The sequence below is a fragment of the Muscardinus avellanarius genome, assembly GCF_963383645.1.
Source record: "Muscardinus avellanarius genome assembly, chromosome: 1".
Classification (NCBI taxonomy): domain Eukaryota; kingdom Metazoa; phylum Chordata; class Mammalia; order Rodentia; family Gliridae; genus Muscardinus; species Muscardinus avellanarius.
The window spans coordinates 177,129,588-177,152,312 of record NC_137786.1 but is presented as its reverse complement, the minus strand read 5'-3'; the positions used below and the strand labels follow the sequence as shown (position 1 = coordinate 177,152,312).

Here is a 22,725-nt window from a genome sequence, read left to right as displayed (position 1 = left end):
ATTAAGACTGAGTTGAAATTTTGCATGGTGGGGCACACCTGTAAACTCAGTACATGGATCAAAAGGATCATAGGTTCGAGGCTAGCCTCAGCAACTTAGCAAAACCCTCTCTCAGCAGCTTAATGAGACCCTGTTTCAAAATAAAGAAAAAAAAATGCTGGGGGTATAGTCTGAAGTTAGAGTGGGTTTAATCTCTATTTTAAAAAAAATGTCAATGAACTAAATTGTTCTTGTGCCAATAGTGGGAAGTCATGTCACCCTGCAGAAAGGTGACAAAACAGGTTTTGTTTCACTTTATAGTCTTTTAAAAATTTTATTTTTGTTAAATAAATTTTTATTGGTGCATTGTAGTCATACATCTTAATGGGATAAAAAACTTGTGGAGATATACACACACACATCACCCAATCAGCCCCTACCCAATCCCTAACCCTTCCTCCCCCTCCCTCCTTCCATGCTTGGTTTCCTGATTAACTTTGATAGTTTTTTTTTCTTCTTCCATATATGGTCAAGTTATTTTTCACAAGGTTTCCAAGAACACTTAGTGAAGGAAATAATAATCTTTTCACTAAATATTACTGAAAAATAACTACATGAAAAAGAATAAAATTGGGCCCTTACCTAACACCATATACAAATATTAACTCAAAATAGATAAAAGACCTAAATGTATAAAAGACTATAAACTTTTAAAAGAAAACCAGGGTCATAAAACTTCACAACATTGAAATTGGCAGTGATTTCTTGGATATGATATCAAAGGCACAGGCAACAAAAATATAAACAAACTTCATAAGAAATAGAAAAATATTGTACATCCAAAGACAGTGTAAACAGAATTAAAAGTTACTGATAGAATGGGATAAAATATTTCCAAATTCTATATCTGAAAGGTATATTAACATTCAAATAGAAATCCTAAAAATTAGCAACAATAAAAGCAAACAATCCAATTTAGAAATAAGTAAAAGACTAAAATAGATAATGATTCGCCAAAGATTTTTATATGACCAATAAACACATGAATATCACTCATCATTATCATAATATAACTAATCATTAAGGAAATACAAATAAAAAATGTAGTGAAATACTACTTCACATTTGTTAGGATGGCTACTTAACACGAATTACCTTGCTCCAGCCCTTTACCTTGAGTTTGTTGCTATCTTTATTTGTAAAGTGTATTTCTTGTAAGCAGCAGATGGATGCATTCTAGTTTTTAATCCATTTTGCCACTTTATGTCTTTTTATTGGAGAATTGAGGCCATTTACATTCAGTGTGATTATTGAGAGAAAACTTTTAATTCCTAACATGTTAAGATTTTATTTCTGTTTGAAATACTGTTTATTCTTCTTTGCTTAGTTGTTTGCTGGATGGAAAATCTTGTTTCTCTGGTTCTGGTGTGTATTACCTATTTCTTCTTTGTAGTTAATCTCTTTGAGTATTTTCTGTAGCACTGGTTTTGAAGACATAAATTCCTTCAGCTTCTGTTTGTCATGGAAGCTTCTTATTTCCCCATCTAATTCTGTCGCGGGCGGGGTGAACTCGCAGCCGCTGCTGGCAATATGGCGCTGATGCCACGCCCTTGGCCATGAGGCTGGTATATTTCTTTTCTGGTTTTGAGCTCTGTTCTGAGTCTCTGGAAGGTGTGATGAGCTTGGTCACTGGGAGTTTTAGACATTCTTTGCGCTGAAAGAACTGCTGAAATAAACCCGAATGATCTGTATCTGCTCACTTCAGCTCCTTGTTTACCTTTCCTCTCTGGAGCCTGCTGCTGTGAGGCATGATGGCGCTGGTGCGGATCCGTAATGCAGGCTGGTTTCTTTTCTGGTCTCTGGTTGTTCTTCTAGTCTTCTCTTTCTCTGTCCCTTGTGTTTACAATTTTTATTTCTCTGCTGATAGTGTTTTCTGGCTATGAAAAGCACTGATTTTGTGGCAATAGAGATCAGGTGTTAGCAGGACTCGTAAACGCTGCTTTTCTCAGTTGCCATCTTTCCGGAAGTCCTCAAGTTTTTTTAAATGACTTGATTTTAAATGATACTTAACAAACAAGAGCTTAAGTAGTTTGCCATTTGACAAGGTAATATAGCACAGTATATGGATATGCAAAGATTATACTTTCTTACTCCTTAGATATTAGTATATTTCCATTTTGCAGATGAGGAAACCAAGAACCAGAAAGGTCAAAAGTCACAGAACCATTGTGCTGTCTGGATTTAAATCCAGTTCTGCCTGACGCCCATATATTTAATTACAGAGGGCCTTTTCTAAGTTCTTTAGCCAAATTTGAACTTTTAAACCTTTATAACTTCTAGTGTTAACTGCTCAGTGTGTTTTTTAAAAGATTTGATACGCTGGGAGTGGTGGCGCATGCTTGTAATCCCTGCGCTTGGGAGACAGAGACAGGAGGATCGCGCAGGTTCGAAGCCAGCTGCGCGCTGGCTTAGGAGACCCTGTTTCCAAATAAAAATGTAAAAATAGGTCTGGGAGTGTAGCCCGGAGGTAGAAGGGCTTCCAGGAACCCCAGTACCACCAAAACAAAGAAAAAAAGATTTGATACTAAGTTGAGACTTTTGCTCTCACAGCTGACACTTCAATTCTTTTAAGGCAAAAAATGTGTTTTTTTCTGCTGGGCGTGGTGGCGCACGCTTGTAATCCCCGCACTTGGAGGCGGAGACAGGAGGATCGTGCAGGTTCAATGCCAGCCGCGCTGGCTTAAGAGACCCTGTTTCCAAATAAAAATATAAAAAATAGGTCTGGGAGTATAGCCCGGAGGTAGAAGGGCTTCCAGGAACCCCAGTACCACAAAAACAAAAAAAATGTGTTTTTACTGATGCCTCAGAGTTGGTTGCTCTTTCAGCACGTGAGGCATGCTTCTGTTGTTTCTTTGTGCTCTGGGGTGTAGTAATCTTTTCAGTTCTCTTTCTTTCTGACTGTGCATTCCTTCTAGAGGAGGACTATGTTCTTCTTTGTTCCTTTAGCACCTAGCACAAGGCCTGCCACATGAGAGCCATTCAATCATTGTTGAAAGAAGGGCAGCCTCCTGAATATGACTAGTACAATCCATTTGTGTGGAATACATTTCCTAAAGTTTAATGAAAGTGCTTTTAATTAATGTTTTGTGATTAAAAAAAACTATTGGTTGAGTTTCTCGTGCTATTCAATGAGCACTGTACTAGACATTTTAACTCAAGGATACTAGGGTGTTTTCAGGTAGCACAGACACACAGTACACATGCATATGAGTGCACATATCCACATACCGAGAGAAATAATTATAGCGTAGAATGATAAGTGCAGTGTGAATTCAAGGTAGAAGAGTAGCATAGCAATTTAGAGCAGTAACTCTCAAAGTACCACTTCAAAAGATCTCAGGAATTTATGCCAAAATGTACAGTATTACTCTGCTTTCCTCATCAAGAAAGTATTGCTACTAAAAAATTGGCTGGTTGGGCCGGGCATGATGGCGCACGGTTGTAATCCCATCATTTGGGAGGCTGAGACTGAAGGATCCCACCCAGCCCTATTTTTTGTTCTTTATTTTGAAACATGGTCTCTCTGAGTTGCAAAGGCCTCACCAAGTAGCTGAGGATGGCCGGGAACTGTGATCCTTTGGTCTCAGCCACCACCGCTGCCACCGCCTCCGCCCCCTCCTCCTCCTCCTCCTGCTTTGTGGTACTGGGGATGGAACCCAGGGGCATCTTACCTCCGAACAATACCCACAGCCCTGTTTCTTATTCTTTACTTTGAAACAGGGTCTCACTGAGTTGCAAAGGGCTTCACTAAGTAGCTAAGGCTGTCTGTGAACCGCGATCCTCCTGTCCCAGCCTCCCAAATGTTGGGATTACAAGTGTGCGCTACAACACCTGGATCAGAGAGACATTGTTTCATAAAATAAAATAAGGGCTAGTGATATAGCTCAGTGATATAGTGCCCCTGGGTTCAATCCCCAGTATCTGATTCACACACACACACACACACACACACACACACACACACACACGTGCACGCGGGTGTGCCTGAGTTCAACAGTGTATTTATTGAGCGGTACATGCTTGTCATTGACTATGGACATTTTTGTCATTGCAGCTTCTCTATGGTCCAGGCTTGGATTAACAAAAGTGGTTAATAATACAAGCCCTGCAATAATCAAACTGCCTGCATTCAAGTTCTAGCTTAATCAGTCACTAAGAACATGACTTTGGGAAATTCTGAACCTCAGTTTCCTCATGTGTATAATAAGGATGATAAGTTTTCTATTTCTTTGAATTCTGAAATTTCAATAAGATAGTACACAGCAGCACTTGACACAGTTGCTGGCACATTATAAACACTCTAAATAATGTATTATTAATAATTAAGTTTTTCTAGCAGGCAGGGATTAGGGGCAGCTTACTTAGAGGTTATGGTGGCAAAGAGGCATGAAATGTCATTCGTAGGATGTTACTGTCATACCTACGGTAGAACTGTTCCCTGGAATACTGTTTTAAGTTCTCAGGGCCCCCCCCCTTTTTTTTTTGCGGTACTGAGGATTGAACCCAGGGGCATTCTACCTCAGAGCTACACCCTCAGCCCTATTTATTTTATTTATTTTTATTTTTGTTAGTCTGGGGATGGAACCCAGGGGCATTCGACCTCCAAGCTACACCCCTGCCCTATTTTTTATTTTTGCAGGTCTGAGAATGGAACCTAGGGGCATTCAACCTCTGAGCTACATCCCCTGCCCTAATATATATTCTTTATTTAGAAACATGGTCTCACTAAGTTGCAGAGGGCCTCACTAAGTAGCTGAGGCTGTCAGCGAACCGTGATCTTCCGGTCTCAGCCTCCCAAATGCTGGGATTACAAGTGCACGCCACCACACCCGGCTTCCGGCTTCCTATTTTTTATTCTTTTTATTTTGAAACAAGGTCTCACTAAGTTGTAGAGGGCTTCACTAAGTATCTGAGGCTGGTGGCGAACCTGTGATCCTCCTGTCTCAGCCTCCCAAGTACTGGAATTACAAGCGTGTGCCACCATGCCTGGCTAGGATGCTAGGACTCTTTAATTTTATTTATTTTTTTGTGTATGGTATTTTTTTTTTTTTTTTTTTTTTTTTGGTGGTACTGGGGTTCCTGGAAGTCTTTCTACCTCCGGGCTACATTCCCAGACCTATTTTATACCTGGAAGTCCTTCTACTTCCAGGCTACACTCCCAGACCTATTTTATACTTTTTTAAATTTGGAAACAGGGTTTCTTAAGCCAGCGTGGCTGGCTTCAAACCTGAGCCATCCTCCTGTCTCCGCCTCCCAAGCACGGGGATTATAAGCATGCGCCACCACGCCCGGCTGGTACTGGGTATTGAACTCAGGGCATTCCACCTCTTAGCAGTACCCCCAGCCCTATTTTTATTTATTTATTTATTTATTTATTTATTTATTTATTTATTATATATTTTGTGGTACTAGGGATGGAAGCCAGGGGCTTTCTACCTCTGAGCCACACCCCAGCCCTGTTTTATTTTTATGCTTTAGTTTGAAACAGGGTCTCACTGAGTTGCAAAGGGCCTCACTAAGTACCTCAGGCTGTCCTCAAACTGTGATCCTCCTGTATCAGCCTCCCAAATGCTGGGATTACAAGCGTGTGTCACCATGCTTGGCTACATGTATGTATATATGTATGCATGTATGTATGTATGTATATAAATACACACACATATTTCTATTCCACCTCTTAGATATACCCCCAGCCCTATTTTTCTTTATTTTATTTATTTTGCGGTACTAGGGCTGGAACCTAAGGTCATTCTACCTCTGAGCTACACTCCCAGCCCTATTTTTTAATTCTTTATTTTGAAACAGGGTCTCACTGAGTTGCAAAGGGCCTCACTAAGTAGCTGAGGCTGTCTGTGAACCTCAGTCCTCCTGTCTCAGCCTCTCAAGTGCTGGGATTATAGGCCTGTGCCCTAGCTTTTATTTATTTATTTATTTATTTATTTATTTATTTATTTATTTATTTTTCCGAGTCTAGGGATGGAACCCAGGGGCATTTGACCTCTGAGCTACACCACCATGCCTGGTTTGTTTTATTTTATTTTGAAATAGTATTTTGCTAAATTGCTGAGAGTCCTGCTAAATTGGCTGAGGCTGGCCTTGAATTTACCATCCTGTTGTCTTAGCCTCCCAAGTATTTGGATTACAGGCATGCATCACTATGCCTGGCTAAAAGAAGCTGTTTAAAAAACCCAGCTGGAAAACTGGTGGCTTGTAATCCCAGGATTTGAGAGGCTAAGACAGGAGGATCGCTGTTTGAGGACACTCTCAGCTACTTAGTGAGTTACCCTTTGCAACTCAATGAGACCCTGTTTCAAAATAAAGACTAAAAAATAGGGCTGGGCATATAGCTCAGTGGTAGAATACCCCTTGGTTCTATTCCCAGTACCACAAAACAAACAAACAAACAAACAAACAAACAAACAAAAAAGCCCAGCTGAGGCTGAGAACATAAATCCTAGCTCCTTGCAAGAGTGAGGCAGGAGGATCACTTGAACCCAGGGGTTCAAGATCAGCCCGAGGAACATTGCAACACCCTACCTTTTTAAAACAAAACAACAAAAACAAAATCAGCTATAAAAAGCTGACTACTTTTGAGTGGAGGCAGGTGGGCAATTAAAAGCTGAGGTTTTTTTTTTTTTTTTTTTTTTTTTTTTGTATATTACTTACTTCAGACAAGCACCTTATTCCTAGTTGATGAAAGCATCAAGTCCAGAGCCAGATTGCCTGGGCTTTACTCTTGCTGTGCTGCATTCAGTGACACTGGGCAGTTCCTTTAACCTTTTGTGCCTTGGTTTCCCTGTCTGTAAAATGTGGTTAATATAAGAACCTACCTAAAAAGGAGATAGCGAAGATTAATGGAGATAGCATCTTTTATTGTTGTTGTTGTTGTTGTTGTTGTTGGTACTGGAGATTGAATCCAGCGGCATTCTACCACTCAGCTATATCCCCAGCCCTTTTATTTATTTATCTATTTTTGAGACAGGGGCTTGCTAAGTTGCTCAGATTGGCCCTACATTTGCAGTTCTCCTGCCTCAGCCTTCTAAGCAATTAGTATGTTTAAAGCAGAGAACCATGCCCAGCAACTGTGGACTGCTGTTATTATTATTAATGGAAGATTGCCCAGAGTCCTACCTACATCTACTTAGTGCTAAGCTCTGAATTTGAGTCCACTTTACTGCTCTAATTTTTCTAATAGATTCTCCACAGAGCATTTAGGATAATCTTTCTGAATGGAAATATGACTATGCCTCTCCTGCCTAAAATGCTTCCCATTCTCATATCACTTCATCGATTCCCATTCCCTATGAACCAAAATAAAGTTCTTTCCTTGGCTTGCTAGGTGCTCTATGGCCCAGGCTTACCTCCCTTCCCTTAACTCACATTTCTCTCCCTCTCTCCAGTTATGCTGTCTTTCTTTTTGTTGGGTTCCTCTTCAGGATCTTTGCATATGCTCTATCCTGTAGGAGGCTTGGAATACTCTTCCCTTCCACTTAACTAACCTCTGCTTTTTACTTTTTTTTGTGTGTGGTACTGGAAATTGAACCCAGGGACATTCTACCTCTGAGCTACACCTCCAGTTCTGTTCTGTTTTATTCTTTTTTTTTTTTTTTTGTGGTACTGGGGTTCCTGGAAGCCCTTCTACCTCCGGGCTACACTCCCAGACCTATTTTATATTTTTGAAACAGGGTCTCTTATACGCCAGCTCGGCTGGCTTCGAACCTGCGCGATCCTCCTGTCTCCGCCTCCCAAGCGCAGGGATTACAAGCGTGCGCCACCACGCCCGGCAAGCTCCTACTTTTTTGAAATAAGCACCATCTTGCATATTATTTCTTCAAGAAACCTCATTAAATGAGGTCTTTATTTTATATTTATTTATTTATTTATTTATTTATTTATTTATTTGGTGCTGGTGATTGATCCACCCAGGGGCATTCTTCCTCCAAGGTACACAACCAGCCTGTTTTTTTTTTTTTTTTTTTTTGCGGGTCTGGGGATGGAACCCAGGCGCATTTGACCTCCAAGTACACCCACTGCCCTATTTTTTATTCTTTATTTTGAAAAAGGGTCTCACTAAGTTGTGGAGGGCCTCACTAAATAGCTGAGGCTATCTGCGAACCACAATCCTCTGGTCTCAGCCTCCCAAATACTGGGATTACAAGCGTGCGCCACCATGCCTGGCTTGATTTTTTTATTCTTTATTTTGAAACAGGGTCTCACTGAGTTGCAAAAGGCCTCACTAAGTAGCTGAGGCTGTCCTCGAACTGCTATCCTCCTGTCTCAGCCTCCCAAATATTGGGATTACAAGCATGCACCACCACGCCTGGCTCTTTATATTATACTTAGGAAAAATAAAGGGTATTTCACTTCCCTTTTCTTACATTCTTTCTCTATCCTTATAGTTATTTGACTGTGATTGGTCTTTCCTATTAGATCCTAAGCTCTGTAAGACAAGGAATGCTTCTATTTTTCTAAGTGGTTTGTCATACTGTAGACAATATTTGTTGATTTGGATTGTGTGTGTGTTTGTGCACACACGTGTGTGTGTTAGGTACTGGGATTGAACCCAGCGGCATTTTACCTCCAATCTATACCTCCAGCCCTTTTTGTTTTGAAATAGGGTCTTGCTGAGTGCCTCGCCAAGTTGCTGAGGCTGGCCTCTTACCTGTGCTCCCCACCTCAGCCTCCCAAGCTTTGGGATTACAGGCATGTGCCAGCGTATGCCTCTTGATGAGTTCTAACTGGCATAGGCATGCTTTCTAGAACAGCAGGATGAATGATGTGCTGCTTTTTGCCTTTCTCAGCTCTGCTTCAGATGGCTCAGAGCAGAAAGAGCTGTTTATTTTTAACAACTTGCTTCTTTGCATTGATTGAGGTTTTCAGATTGTTGTATTGTTAGGCATCCTCCCTGTCCAGATTTTCAGAGATGAGAATCTTCTGATTTTCATTTCTTTTTGATCCATTTTTCCTCCAAGCGAAGAGTGGCAAGCCGTGTGTGTAAGGATGATAGCTGTGACCTTGAGTTGAAAATAGGCTAAAGAGCAGTGTGCTGGCTTTTGTTCTGTACACTGTCTGCATTGCTGCAGCTGCAGCTCGTGTAGGAGAGGGAGAGGCCTCTTCTGCGGTCTATTAATTGGCCTGCCTCCCTGTTGAGCAGCTGCCTGGAGAGATGGAAATCTCACTCATCTGGGAATAGCTTGTAAGCCAGAAGTTGATGAACCCCTGCGCTCTGTGGAGAGCAAAAGCACCTCTCCAGGTGACATTCCTCAGAGGCATAACTGTTTTGTCAGGCTGTGTTGACTTGAAATTCAGAAGGCCAGGTATGGTGGTATAATCCTAGTACTTGGGAGGCTGAGACAGGAGGATCACAGGTTTGCAGCAGCCTCAGCTATATAGTAAGGCCCTCTGCAACTTAGTGAAACCCTGTTTCAAATAAAGAATAAAAAATAAGTCTGGTAGTGTAGCTCAGAGATAGAATGCCCGAATGCCCCTGGGTTCAATCCCCAAAACTGCAAAAAAAGAAAAAAATCCAGTGGTTTCATTTTTTCTTTCTTTCTTTCTTTTTTTTTTTTGGTGGTACCGGGGCTCCTGGAAACCCTCCTACCTCTGGGCTACACTCCCAGACACCTATTTTTTATATTTTTATTTGGAAACAGGGTCTCTTAAGCCAGCAAGGCTGGCTTCAAACCTGCACAATGCTCCTGTCTCCGCCTCCCAAGCGAGGGGATTACAAGCATGCGCCACCATGCCTGGCCTTTTCCCTCTGTTTTTACTGACTAACCATCCAAGTAATGTTTATTGCAGAAAAGTTGGAAACGTACAGGAAAATGTAGAAACTGAAGAAAAATTACCTGTACTCATTACTCTGTGGCCTGTTTTATTTTGAAATGACCACAGCTCCTGGTATTTCTTTATCAAACTATGTCTGGTTTTCTGTTGGCTTTCTTTAAGGGCCTCTCCAGTCTCCCTGCCTTTGTAGATACTGCTGTACCTACCTTCTTGGAATGCCTGCCAGAAGAACCCATGCCCCTTCTTTACATCTTGATAAATCGCCACCTCACCTATGAAGCCTTCCGTGAGCCTCTCTCCTCTCCTCTTGTCCTTATGCTGTTTGGCAATACTGTTATTGCCATTGTCTTACTGTAGTGTAGTTATGTGTGTACTTACCTTTCTCTCTGAAACACTTTTTTTTTTTTGTACTAGGGATGGAACCCAGGGGCTTTCTACCTCTGGGCTATCCTCCCAGACCTATTTTATATTTTATTTGGAAACAGGATCTCACTAAGTTGCTGAGAGCCTCACTAAGTAGCTGAGGCTGGCTTCAAACCTGTGTGATCCTCCTGTCTCAGCTTCCCAAGCGCGGGGATTACAAGCGTGTGCCACCATGCCCAGCTATCTCTGAAACAATGAATTTCTTCAAAATGTAGACTGAATTTGCCCCCACAGTGCCTGAGACAGAACAGGCTGTTACTAAAGTTTGTTGAGTGAATAAATGAAAAGCAAATCAATGAAATCTTGCTAAAGTAAATGTTGAATAATAAAATCCATGATTACTGGCAGGAATAGATAACTCCCACATTAATCAGTCTTTTTGTGTGTGTGAAGGGCAGTGCTGGGGATCAAGCCCAGGCATCTTATATGTTAGACATGCACTCTACCACTGAGTTACACCCCCAGCCCTCAGAGAGTCTTATCTATAGAATGCCAAAAAAGAAAAATAGCATTTTATTTTATTTTTTATTTTTTTGGTACTGGGGTTCCTGGAAGCCCTTCTACCTCTGGGCTACACTCCCAGACCTATTTTTACATTTTTATTTGGAAACAGGGTCTCCTAAGCCAGCAGGCGCAGCTGGCTTCGAACCTGCGCGATCCTCCTGTTTCTGCTTCCCAAGCGCGGGGATTACAAGCGTGCGCCATCACTCCCAGTGAAAAATAGCATTTTAGAGTGCTTTTCTGAAAGCTTTTACGTATTTTATTTGATCCTCTATAAAAAGCCTGTGATTATGTCCCTCTTATTTTATATGTGGAAGTTATTACTGTATTTGAATTGCAAGAAGAGGGAGATCAGAGACTATGTTGGAAAATGGGAAGGAGCCAGACATGGTGGTGCATGCTTGTATTCCCAGCATTTGGGAGGCTGAGACAGGAGAATCATGGTTCCCAGACAGTCTCAGCTACTTAGCGAGGCCCTTTTTATTTTATTTTATTTTTTTTTATTTTTATTTATTTATTTTTTTTGGTGGTACTGGGGTTCCTGGAAGCCCTTCTACCTCGGGGCTACACTCCCAGACCTATTTTTACATTTTCATTTTGCAAACAGGGTCTCCTAAGCCAGCGCTCACGGCTGGCTTCAAACCTGCGCGATCCTCCTGTCTCCGCCTCCCAAGCGCGGGAATTACAAACGTGCGCCACCACGCCCGGCAGCGAGGCCCTTTTTTAACTCAGATCCTGTTTCAAAAATAAAGAATAAAAAATAGGAGCCGGGCATGGTGGCGCACACTTGTAATCCCAGTATTTGGGAGGCTGAGACAGGAGGATTGTGGTTCAAGGAAGCATCAGCTACTACTTAGTGAGGCCCTTAAACCCTGTTTCAAAAATAGAGAATAAAAATAGAGCTGGGGTGTAGCTTGTAGATAGAATGCCCCTGGGTTCCATCACCCGTATTGGGGGGAAAAAAAAAAAAAGACAACAAGAAGGGGTGTTATATAGAGAGGCTTCCTGAAAGACCTTAAAGAGTTTACAGTACCCAGCATTGACTGACTGTTTATATGGGCAAAAGAATATGGGTATAGTATATCCATCAAACTACTTTATGTAATCTTATTTAATCACTGCAACAACCCTGTGAAGTATTATTCACATCTAATAACTGAAGAAACTGAGACACAGAGAGCTGAACTAATTTGCCCAAGTAGAAGTAGGTAATAAGTGGCAATTCCATTATTAAATCCAGGACCATCATGTTTCTATTCCATTTTCTAGTACACTAAATTTCCTTTTGCTGAGGTCTATCTTGAGAGGGCCATGTCTCTCACTTTTTTTATTTTTTTATTTTTTTTTTTTTGTGGGTCTACAGATTGAACCTAGGGGCATTTTACCTCCGAGCTACACCAGCCCTGTTTTTTATTCTTTATTTTGAAACAGGGTCTCACTAAGTTGTGGAGGCCTTCCTAAGTAGCTGAGCCTGGCTGCAAACCTGCGATCCTCCTGTCTCAGCCTCCCAAGTACTGGTATTACAAGCGTGCACTGCCATGCATGGCTGCCTTTCACTATTAAGTGATGATGAAACTTTTTTTTGTGTGTGGTACTTCGGATTGGATCCAGAAGCAATCCACCTTCACGTTACCCCCCCCCCAAGTGCCATTTTACTTCATATTTGGAAACAGGGTCTTAGAGCCTCACTAAATTACCAAGGCTAAGATCTCCTGTCTCAGCCTCCCAAGTACTGGGATTATAGGCATGCACCACCATACCCGACAATGAAACTTGGTGAGGCAGGGAAGGTCAGGAATCCTACTATCACTTATTATTTCATTTAATTTAGCTTGATAAACTTTTTGGTGAGATGAACACAACACTAATACTATATTTTTATGTAGCCTATTGTGTTTAGTCCTCTTGCATCCTCACACATAATCATCAGTATTGTATATTGTATATTGATAGAGGCCTAGGTTGTAATTTCATTTATACATGAAGACCTAAGGCTCAAGGACAGTGAGTTACCTAAGCAGGTATTGCTAATAAATGACAGTGGTTCTCAACTTAGGTGATTGAGATAATGTCTGGAGATAATTTATTTTTGTGTGTGTGGTACTGCGGATGGAACCTAGTAGCATCCTACCTCCAAGCTATACCCCTAGCCCTATTTTCTTATTATTATTCTTTATTTTGAAACAGGGTCTCACTGAGTTGCAAAGGGCCTCACTAAGTAGCTGAGGCTGGCCGTGAACCCAGATTCTCCTGTCTCAGCCTCCCAGATGCTGGGATTACAAGTGTGAGCCACCATGCCCATCTTGGAGATAATTTTTATTGTCATCATTTGGGAGGGAGTAGTAACATCTTCTACTAGTGATACTAAGTAGAGGAGGGAATGTATAGGCCAGCTCCCACAACAAAAAATTATCTGATTCAGAATATCAACAGTACTGAGGTTGAAAATTTTATAACAATTGAGTTTTATGCCTTATTTCTCCAGAACAAGTGAATATCTAAGATCAGCCTCCAAAGAATATATAGTGATGGGCTTGGTTCTTTTGGAACTGGTTATAGTACCAATAAATATTTATTGATCACCATTATTGGTGTGTGTGTGTGTGTGTGTGTGTGTGTGTGTGTGTGTGTGTATGTGTGTGTATTACTAGAGATGAACCCAGGGGACATTCTGCCTCTGAGCTACAACCCCAGTCCTATTTTATTTTTATTTTGAAACAAGGTTTCACTAGATTGATGAGAGGCTCACTACTTGATGAGGCTGTCCTTGACCCTGTGATCCTCCTGTCTCAGCCTCCCAAGTACTGGGATTACAGGTGTACACCACCAAGACCAGCTAACCATTATTGTTTTAAGCATGATCAGGGGTGCAGAAAGGAAATAGACAAGCCAGGTGTGGTGGTGGCCCCTGTGCTTGGGAGGCTGAGACAGGAGAAGGTTCGAAGCCAGCCTCAGCTACTTAGTGAGGCTCTCAGCAACTTAGTGAGACCCTGTTTCCAAATAAAGTATTAAATAGGTCTGGGAGTATAGCCCAGAGGTAGAAAAGCCCCTGGGTTCCACCCCCAGTACCACAAAAAAAGAAGAGAGAGAGAGAGAGAGAGAGAGAGAGAGAGAGAGAGAGAGAGAGAGAGAAGGGAAATAGACAAGATGTAGTACCTTAGGAAGCTTGAGGACTTCTGAGGAGGTAAAGGATATTCTAGCTGCGGATAAGGATCCCTAAATTCTAGAAGCTATACATGCAGTCATGGCTGTACTGGACAATCCTGAAGTAGTACTGCTGGCTTAAGTGAATGCTCCTAAAAACTCAACAGCCGACTCTTCCTCCACAGTTATGCGATGCCCACCAAAACCATTGAGGTATTACGTCTGCAGGACCAAGGCAGCAAAATGTTCCTGGACTCAGTCCTTACTGTGCATGAGCGAGTGGTCCAGGTAGGCACTCTGAGGGAACCTGAAGTGGATTTACCTCTTTGGTTCTCTCCTTCCGTTTTTCCTTCTTGTGTCTTGCCCTTTTTTCCCTCTTGCCTGCCTTAAATAATGGTGTACTTCAGAGTTCAGCTCATGATCCCTCCATCTCCTATACAACCTCATTCATTGCCCCAGCGTCAGTGATCATGATTATACTTAGGTATGTATCTATGCCTGCTCTGTTGGCTAAGCTTCAAACCCTATACCCAGTTGTCTACTAGCCCTTACACTTGGATGTTCTACAGATGCTCTCCCTGCCTTCATTGTATGCAAAACTAATTGTAGAGGTACTGGTTTTCTTTTTTCTGCCATCCTCCCCACCTTTCAGCCGAAAGCTTGACCCTTCCTTGTCCTCTGATATCCAGACATTCACACATTCCTTAGCTTATATCTCCTAAAAAGTTTCAGATCTATTCATTCACTTTACCCCCATATCAATGTGATCATGCAGAAGAAAAAGGAAGAAAGAAAGAAAGAAAGAAAGAAGAAAGAAAGGAAGGAAGGAAGAAAGAAAGAAAGAAAATGAATTTAAAAAATAGGGTTGGGGTGTAGTCTGGAGGTAGAGTACCCCTAAGTTCAATCCCCAGTACTGGAGGGAAAAAAATTATTACCTGGGCATAGTGGCACACACATATAATTCCAATACTTAGGAGACTAAGTCAGGAGGATTGCATGTTTGCAACCAGCTTCAACAACTTAGTGAGATCTTATTTCAAAATAAAAGAATAGAATATAGGGCTGGGGGTATAGCTCAGAGATAAAGTACTCCTGGGTGCCATCCCCAATACCACACACACAAAAAATCATTTCTGAACATGATTTTTTAGATAACTTCAAGAGAATTTTCTTTATTGAAATTTTTGTGGTGAAAAATTACATAAATGATGGAAAATGGAAGCTATACCATTAAATATCAGGAAAAATATTTTAATAGTGTTGTTATACAGTGTATTGGCTAATTCCAGTGGATCCTCATCTCTCACTGCTGACATTATCTCCTATATTGTAGGGTTCGTTTCTATCTTTTAAACAATGCCCATTTCCCTGTTTCTTTTTGGTAGGAAATTAAGTTTTTATGTATTTTGATCCAGCATGTGTATTTTTTACTCCACACCAAGGTGCATCAGTCTCAATTATTACTTTTTCACTAGGTATTGACTTTGAAACTTCCAAATTAGCTGGGCGTTGTGGCGCATACTTGTAATCCCAGCATTCGCGAGGCTGAGACAAGAGGACCTCAGTTTGTGAACAGCCTCAGCTACTTAATGAGGCTCTCTGCAACTTAGCGAGACCCTGTTCCAAAATAAAGAATAGCCGGGTGTGGTGGCGCACACTTGTAATCCCCACGCTTGGGAGGCTGAGACAGGAGGATTGCACAGGTTCGAAGCCAGCCTCAGCTACTTAGTGAGGCTCTCAGCAACTTAGTGAGACTCTATTTCCAAATAAAGTATAAAATAGGGCTGGGAGTACAGCCCAGAGGTAGAAAAGCCCCTGGGTTCCACCCTCAGTACCACAAAATAAATAAATAAATACATAAAATAAAAATAAAATACAGAATAAAATATAGGGTAGGGGGTATAGCCCGGAGGTTGAATGCCCCTGGCTTCCATCCCCAGACCCCCCCCCAAAAAAAAAAGCCCCAAAAACTTCCAAATCAAATTGGCCTCAATTTTCAGTGCGCAGCCATTAAATCCTATGTAAAAATCCAACTCTATCAAAGCAGCTGCTGCTTCTTTGGTACCATCAAATGAATGCATCACTCCTCCCACACATCGATCTCTATTTCTTTTCATTATGTCCAGAAATCCATCATGTGAGTTCCGACAATGAAGAAACATTGGTAGTTTTGTTTGTTCTGACAGTCAAATTGTTTTTCAAAATATTTGAGCTGAGTGTCTTTTGGGACAAAACTGTAGTTGGTCAAAATCAACCCCACATTCCCCTATTGCTACAACTTTCCCCTTATTGTTCTCAGCAAGACTTAGTAACTCCTTTAAGAGGTCAGGATTATTCCTTTCCAATTCACCATGCCTCGTAGGATGAGATCCAGCTGTGCTGAAAAACATATCGGAAGCACTTCTCAGAAAGACTTCTTCAAAATTACTTATTTCATTTTATTTTTGGTAAAAGTAATATGAGGATACCATTAGTTTGTGCCAAATTGAATGCATCTTTACTGTACTGTAGATCTCCACCTGTAATCATAATTTTTTTTTTTTTTGGTGGTACTGGGCATGGAACCCAGGGGCTTTCTACCTCCGGGCTACACTCCCAGACCAATTATATTTTATTTGGAAACAGGGTCTCACTAAGTTGTGTGAGCCTCACTAAGTAGCTGAGGCTGGTTTCGAACCTGTGCGATCCTCCTGTCTCAGCCTCCCAAGCACAGGGATTACAAGCGTGCGCCACCTCACCCGGCAGTCATAAACATTTTAACACCAATCTGGACAGCTCTCTCTGTTACATCCTGTAAGTCATCTTGATGCTTCTGATCCCTCTATAAATTCCTCTGAACATAGGATCTGTCAAGTGGATACCAATATGGATGAACTTGAAGTGGCTCATGACAGCACTGCAGGCCCCTCCTTGGTGGAAGTGGAAGTCCATTCCTGAACATTTTCATCATCCTGTATCCACTAGCACTCAATCCTCTTTCCAGGTTTCCCCAGCCCCTTGTAGGCACTAATCTGCTTTCTATCTGTATGGATTTACCTCTTATGGCATTTCACTTTGATGAAATTGTGCAATATGTGGCCTTTTGTATGTGGCTTCTTAGCATAATTTTTCAAAGGTTCATGTTGTGGCAAAATCAACACTTCATTTTTATGGCCAAGTAATATTCCATTTTGTAGGCATCCCATCTTTTTTTATATACTCAAGAAACATATCAGCAAGGTAATAAGAGAAAATTAAGGTAGTAACTATGTCTGCCTGCCTATCTATCTATCTATCTATCTATCTATCTATCTATCTATCTATCTATCTATCTATCTATCTATCTTGAAGTACTGAGGATTGAACCCAGGGGCATTCTACCTCCAAGCTATACCCTCAGCCTTGTTTTTATTTTTTATTTTGAAACAGGGTTTTGCTGAGTTGCAGAGGGCCTCACAAAGTAGCTGAGGCTGGTTGCAAACTGCGATCCTGCGATCCTTCTGTCTCAGCCTCCCAAATCCTGGGATTACAAGTGTGTGCCACTATGCCTGGCTGGTAGTAACATTTAAAATCTAAATAAATATGCTAATTTAAAATAACTAAAATATTTAGAAATCTTTGGTTATTGAAATGTTATTAGGGATAAGTTATTTGCATTATATCTTATGATAATTCTTACTTGCCCACAGGATGAAGTATGAACTCCTTTGCATTCAGACACCTTCATGATTCTCTTGCTTTTCTTCTTCTCTCCTACACTCCAGTCACACAGAAACTAGTTTTAATTCTCTAACACTGTATTTCTCCACATTTTACTGGATGCCATTTCCTTTATTTGAAAACTTCATTTTTCTGTTGAATTCTGTTTCATCCTGTTTTGCTTTAAGACTTCACCCTAGCCGGGCGTGGTGGCGCACACTTGTAATCCCCGCGCTTGGGAGGCAGAGACAGGAGGATCGCACAGGTTCGAAGCCAGCCGCGCGCGCTGGTTTAGGAGACCCTGTTTCCAAATAAAAATGTAAAAATAGGTCTGGGAGTGTAGCCCGGAGGTAGAAGGGCTTCCAGGAACCCCAGTACCACCAAAAAAAAAAAAAAAAAAAAAAAAAAAAGACTTCACCCTAATGTTTCCTTCTCTGGAAGTGTTCTTTGATCTTCCCTGAGTTGTTAAGTAGGTTTGTTTCTCCTGTTGGTCTTCATAGCACCCTGTGGTCCTCTACTACACTTCTGCTTTACCTCCAGATTCTCAGCACCAGGTCTGATACCCGTCTATGTGAGTAAACCTATTTGCATCAGAAAGTCAGCCTGGACTTAATAACCTCTTGGTCCAGTTATGACATACATTGCCTATCGCAGCAGATATTATCAGTGACCTTCTCAGCAAGCAAACGCCTTGGCAAATGGCAGCAGAAATCCTGCAGGGGCCAGTTCAGAAACCAGCCCTGCAATTAAACTTTCAGCTTTAGGCGGGCGTGGTGGCGCACGCTTGTAATCCCTACGCTTCAGAGGCTGAGACAGGAGGATCGCGCAGGTTCAAAGCCAGCCTCAGCTACTTAGTGAGGCTCTCGGCAACTTAGTGAGACCCTGTTTCCAAATAAAGTATAAAATAGGTCTGGGAGTATAGCCTGGAGGTAGAAAGGCTCTGGGTTCCACCCCCAGTACCACCAAAACCAAACAAACAAACTTTCAGCTTTACCCTACTTGAGCTGGCATTTGAGCCCAGGCCATGTCTGCCTAAAACACCTGCTTCTCAGTACCCTCCCTTAGAGTATTTTCTTTCATTTTGCAGATCAGTGGCTTGAGCGCTACATTTGCAGAGATTTTCTTGGAAATACTTCAAAGCAATCTTCCTGAAGGAGTCAAATTGTCTGTACGGGAGGTAGGTGCTGCTTTAGGAAGAGGCCTCTAGTGGCCTACTTGTACCCAAATAATGGTAAGAATGTATGCTTTTGGGGTTGCTCAGAGGCAGAGTTGTTGCCTAGTATGCACAAGGATCTGAATTTCATCCCCAGCACTGAAATGATGAAAAAAAAAGAAAAGGAAAAAAAGTAAAGGGGATCTGGACCACTTGACTTTGGAAACAATAGGGAAATGTGGGTAATTTAGCCCAGATACTAATCAAGAAAAGTGTGCAGTGGTACAGCTGTGGTCTTCTGGCTCTTCTGAGGCATCAGGGATGAAGCTTTGTGGACCATAGGAGCTGACCTCCACCACAGCATCCTGATGTTAGAGGTGAACCCATGACACCCCAAATTCTTCTCTTTCAAGCAGATTTAGAGCAAAAAGAACATAGGTGGCTCAAGCCTGTAATCTCAGCAACTTGGAAGGCTGAGGCAGGAGGATTATAAATTTGAAGCCAGCCTGGGCAACTTAGTGAAACCCTATCTCAAAATACAATTTATAGCCGGGTGTGGTGGCGCACGCTTGTAATCCCAGCATTCGGGAGGCTGAGACTGGAGGATCATGGTTCACGGACAGCCTCAGCTACTTAGTGAGGCCCTCTGCAACTCAGTGAGACCTGGTTTCAAAATAAAGAATAAAAAATAGGGCAGGGGCTATAGCTCAGAGGTCGAGTGCCCCTGGGTTCTAGGTTCTATCCCCAGACCTGCAAAAAAAAAAAAAAAAATACAATTTATAAAGGGCTTGTAATCCCAGCACTTGGGAGGCTGAGACAGGAGGCTCGCACAGGTTCAAAGCCAGCCTCAGCTACTTAGTGAGACCCTGTTTCCAAATAAAGTAGAAAACTGTCTGGGAGTATAGCCCAGAGACAGGAAAGCCCCTGGGTTCTACCCCCAGTACCACCACCCCCCCCAAAAAAAAGTATAATGGTCTTATTTATTTATTTATTTATTTATTTGTGGTACTGAGAATGAAACAACCCAGGGGCTTTCTACCTCTGGGCTATACTCCCAGACATATTTTATATTTTATTTGGAAACAGGGTCTCACTATGTTGCTAAGAGCCTCCCTTAATAAGTAGCGGAGGCTGGCTTCGAACCTGCACTGTCCTCCTGTTTCAGCCTCACAGGTACTGGGATTACAAGTGTGCACCACCATGCCCAGCTTATGTTCACATAAAAAAAATGCTTCTATCCTGGAATGTAGCTTGAGTCGTAGAGCACTTACCTAGCATGCACATGATCCTGGGTCAGTGCCTAGAACCACACATGCCTACAAACATACAAATACTTCTTTTATGATACTTAGAGCATCATGACAGGGTTTTCTGTGGTATTGGGGATTGAACCCAGAGGCATTTTTACCTCTAAGATACACCCCCAGCCCTTTTTTATTTATTTATTTTTAATTTTTATTTATTATTTATTTTTGTAGTACTGGATGGGGACCCAGGGGCATTTTAACTCTGAGCTATACCTCCAGCCCTATTTTTTATTCTTTTCTTTTTCTTTCTTTCTTTCTTTCTTTTTTTTTTTTTTTTTTTTTGGTACTGGGATTTCTGGAAACCCTTCTACCTCTGGGCCACACTCCTAGACCTATTTTATATTTTTTTATTTGGAAACAGGGTCTCTTAAGCCAGAGTGGCTGGCTTCAAACCTGCGCGATCCTCCTGTCTCTGCCTACCAGGCACGAGTTTTATTCCTTATTTTAAAACAGTGTCTTACCGAGTTGCAAAGGGCCTAAGTAGTTGAGGCTGTCTGCAAACCGGGATCCTCCTATCTCAGCCTCCTGAACCTGGGAATACAAGTGTGTGCCACCACGCCTGGCTTTATTTTTTATTTTGAAACAGGTTAATGAGAGTCTCACTACTTGATGAGGCTGGTCTTGAACCTGCAATCATCCTGTCTTAGCCTCCCAAGTTCTGGGAGTACAAGTGTGCATCACCAGCCCAGCTAGTTTTTTTCTTTTTTTTGTATTGGAGATTGAACCCAGGGGCATTTTACATCTGAGCTATACCTCCAACTTATTGATTTATTTTTTGAAACAGGGTCTTACTAAACTGCTGAGGCTGGTCACGAACCCATGATCCTCCTGTTTTAGCCTCCCAAGTACTGGGATTACAGGCATGCACCACCACACCCATCTAACATTAGTTCTTTATGTATATGTCTTCTCACAGACTTTAAGATCATTGAAGGCAAACAGGAAGTCTGATTTAACTTTGAATATCTTGTACTAATACAAGTCTGAGACATAGTAGAGACTCAGAATTAGCTGAGTCTGAATCATTCTCTGCAGAGCTAGCTAATGGCCCTTTTTGGATACTGTGTATATATAGGTAGCTAAATGCTCTTTAATTCCCACTTATTTTCTTTTTCTTCTCCCCAGCACACTGAAGAAGACTTCAAGGGAAGGTTCAAAGCCCGACCAGAACTGGAAGAACTGCTGGCCAAGTTGAACTAGTTATTGCAGACCTGTTCATGCCAGCACTAGCGATATTGAGTGCCAAGGAGAAAAGCTTCCTGGGTGGTCAGAGTTAAGCAAGAGACTCTGGTCCTTAAATTTCATAAGTACCCAATTCCATAGCCAAGAATGTTTCTTCTCCTTTGTGGCATGGTGTCTTGTCAGTTCTTACTTACCTGTGAGATAACCCAGGTTATCCTCCATCTAATAAAAATCTGCTACTGTTGGTATGTGTTTGTGTGTGTGTGTGTCTGTGTGTGTGTGTGTGTGTGTGTGTGTGTGTGTGTGTGTGTGAGAGAGAGAGAGAGAGAAGCCATTCTATTGAAGTGTTTATAACTAAGGAATTCTGTTTTCTCTTTGCATGATTCTTTAGCATAGAAATATTTTCCCCTTCCATTTATTTATTTATTTATTTATTTATTTATTTATTTGGTACTTAGGGTGGAATCCAGGGGCATTCTAACTCTGAGATATTTGTCCAGCCCTATTTTCTTTATTTTCTTCTTCTTCTTCTTCTTCCTCCTCCTCCTCCTCTTCTTCTTCTTCTTCTTTTTTTTTTTTTTTTTATGTGTGTGTGTGTGTGTGTGTGTGTGTGTGTGTGTGTGTGTGTGGTACTGGAGGTGGAACCCAGGGGCTTTTCTACCTCTGGGCTATACTTCCAAACCTATTTTTATACTTTATTTAGAAACAAGGTCTCACTATGTTGCTGAGAGCCTCACTAAGTAGCTGAGTCTAGCTTTGAACCTGTGTGATCCTCCTGTCTCAGCCTCCCAAATGTTGGGATTATAAGCGTGCGCCACCACACCCAGCTTTATTCCTCATTTTGAAATAGTCTTACTAAATTGCAGAGGATCTCACTAAGTTGCTGAGGCTGGCTTCGAACCTATGATCCTCCTCTCTCAGCCTCCCAAGTACTGGGATTATAAGCTTGTGCCACCATGTCTGGCTTGTCATGTTGCTTTAATGAAAACCCTTCTTTCCTTTTTTTTTTTTTTTTTTTTAATACTGGAGATGGAACCCAAGAACCTTCTACCTCCAGGCTGTGCCCCCAGACCTGTTTTATATTTTATTTGGGAACAAAGTCTAAGTTGCTGAAAGCCTCAATAAGTTGCTGAGGCTGGCTTTGAACCTGCATTCCTTTTGTCTCAGCCTCCCAAGTACTGTGATTACAAGCGTGGGCCACCACGCCTAGCTCCAATTCATTTTCAAATATTCTGAGGGAGATACATTACTCCCTTCCCAAGGCTTCTCATAGGCATCACCTCTTCAAGGTTCCATTCCTCTCTACATCACCACACTGGAGACCAAGCTTCTGCCTAAACCCTTAGGGGATACACTGAAACCACTGCCAAGCCATAGCACTCCCTGTGGGCAGAAATCATAGGAAGGGAGATTTTGGCCTTGTATGTGCAAAAACTCTTCAGATGGAATTGTGGTCTGTCCATAAGTAAAATAAATTGCTTTGTGGGTTAGTGAGTGACTCTACAAGTATTC

General features: G+C 41.7%; 1 protein-coding gene and 1 pseudogene across 2 annotated transcripts in view; one reads left to right on the top strand and one right to left on the bottom strand.

Annotated features, from left to right (window-relative positions):
* MRPL48 (mitochondrial ribosomal protein L48) overlaps nt 1-21,231 on the top strand; it is a gene marked incomplete at both ends in the record, with an annotated part of 79,165 nt that extends 57,934 nt beyond the window's left edge. The window contains 3 exons of the mRNA XM_080718808.1: nt 14,079-14,181; nt 18,659-18,748; nt 21,157-21,231. Coding sequence (XP_080574934.1) covers nt 14,079-14,181; nt 18,659-18,748; nt 21,157-21,231 — 268 coding nt within the window. The remainder of the gene's footprint in view (nt 1-14,078; nt 14,182-18,658; nt 18,749-21,156) is intronic.
* LOC308272249 (deoxyribonuclease TATDN1-like) lies at nt 15,066-16,782 on the bottom strand (annotated as a pseudogene). Its single transcript has 3 exons — nt 16,632-16,782; nt 15,881-16,320; nt 15,066-15,395 (listed from the first exon to the last, which is right to left on the bottom strand). The product of its transcript is annotated as a deoxyribonuclease TATDN1-like (transcript).
* Nucleotides 21,232-22,725: the final 1,494 nt, after the last annotated feature.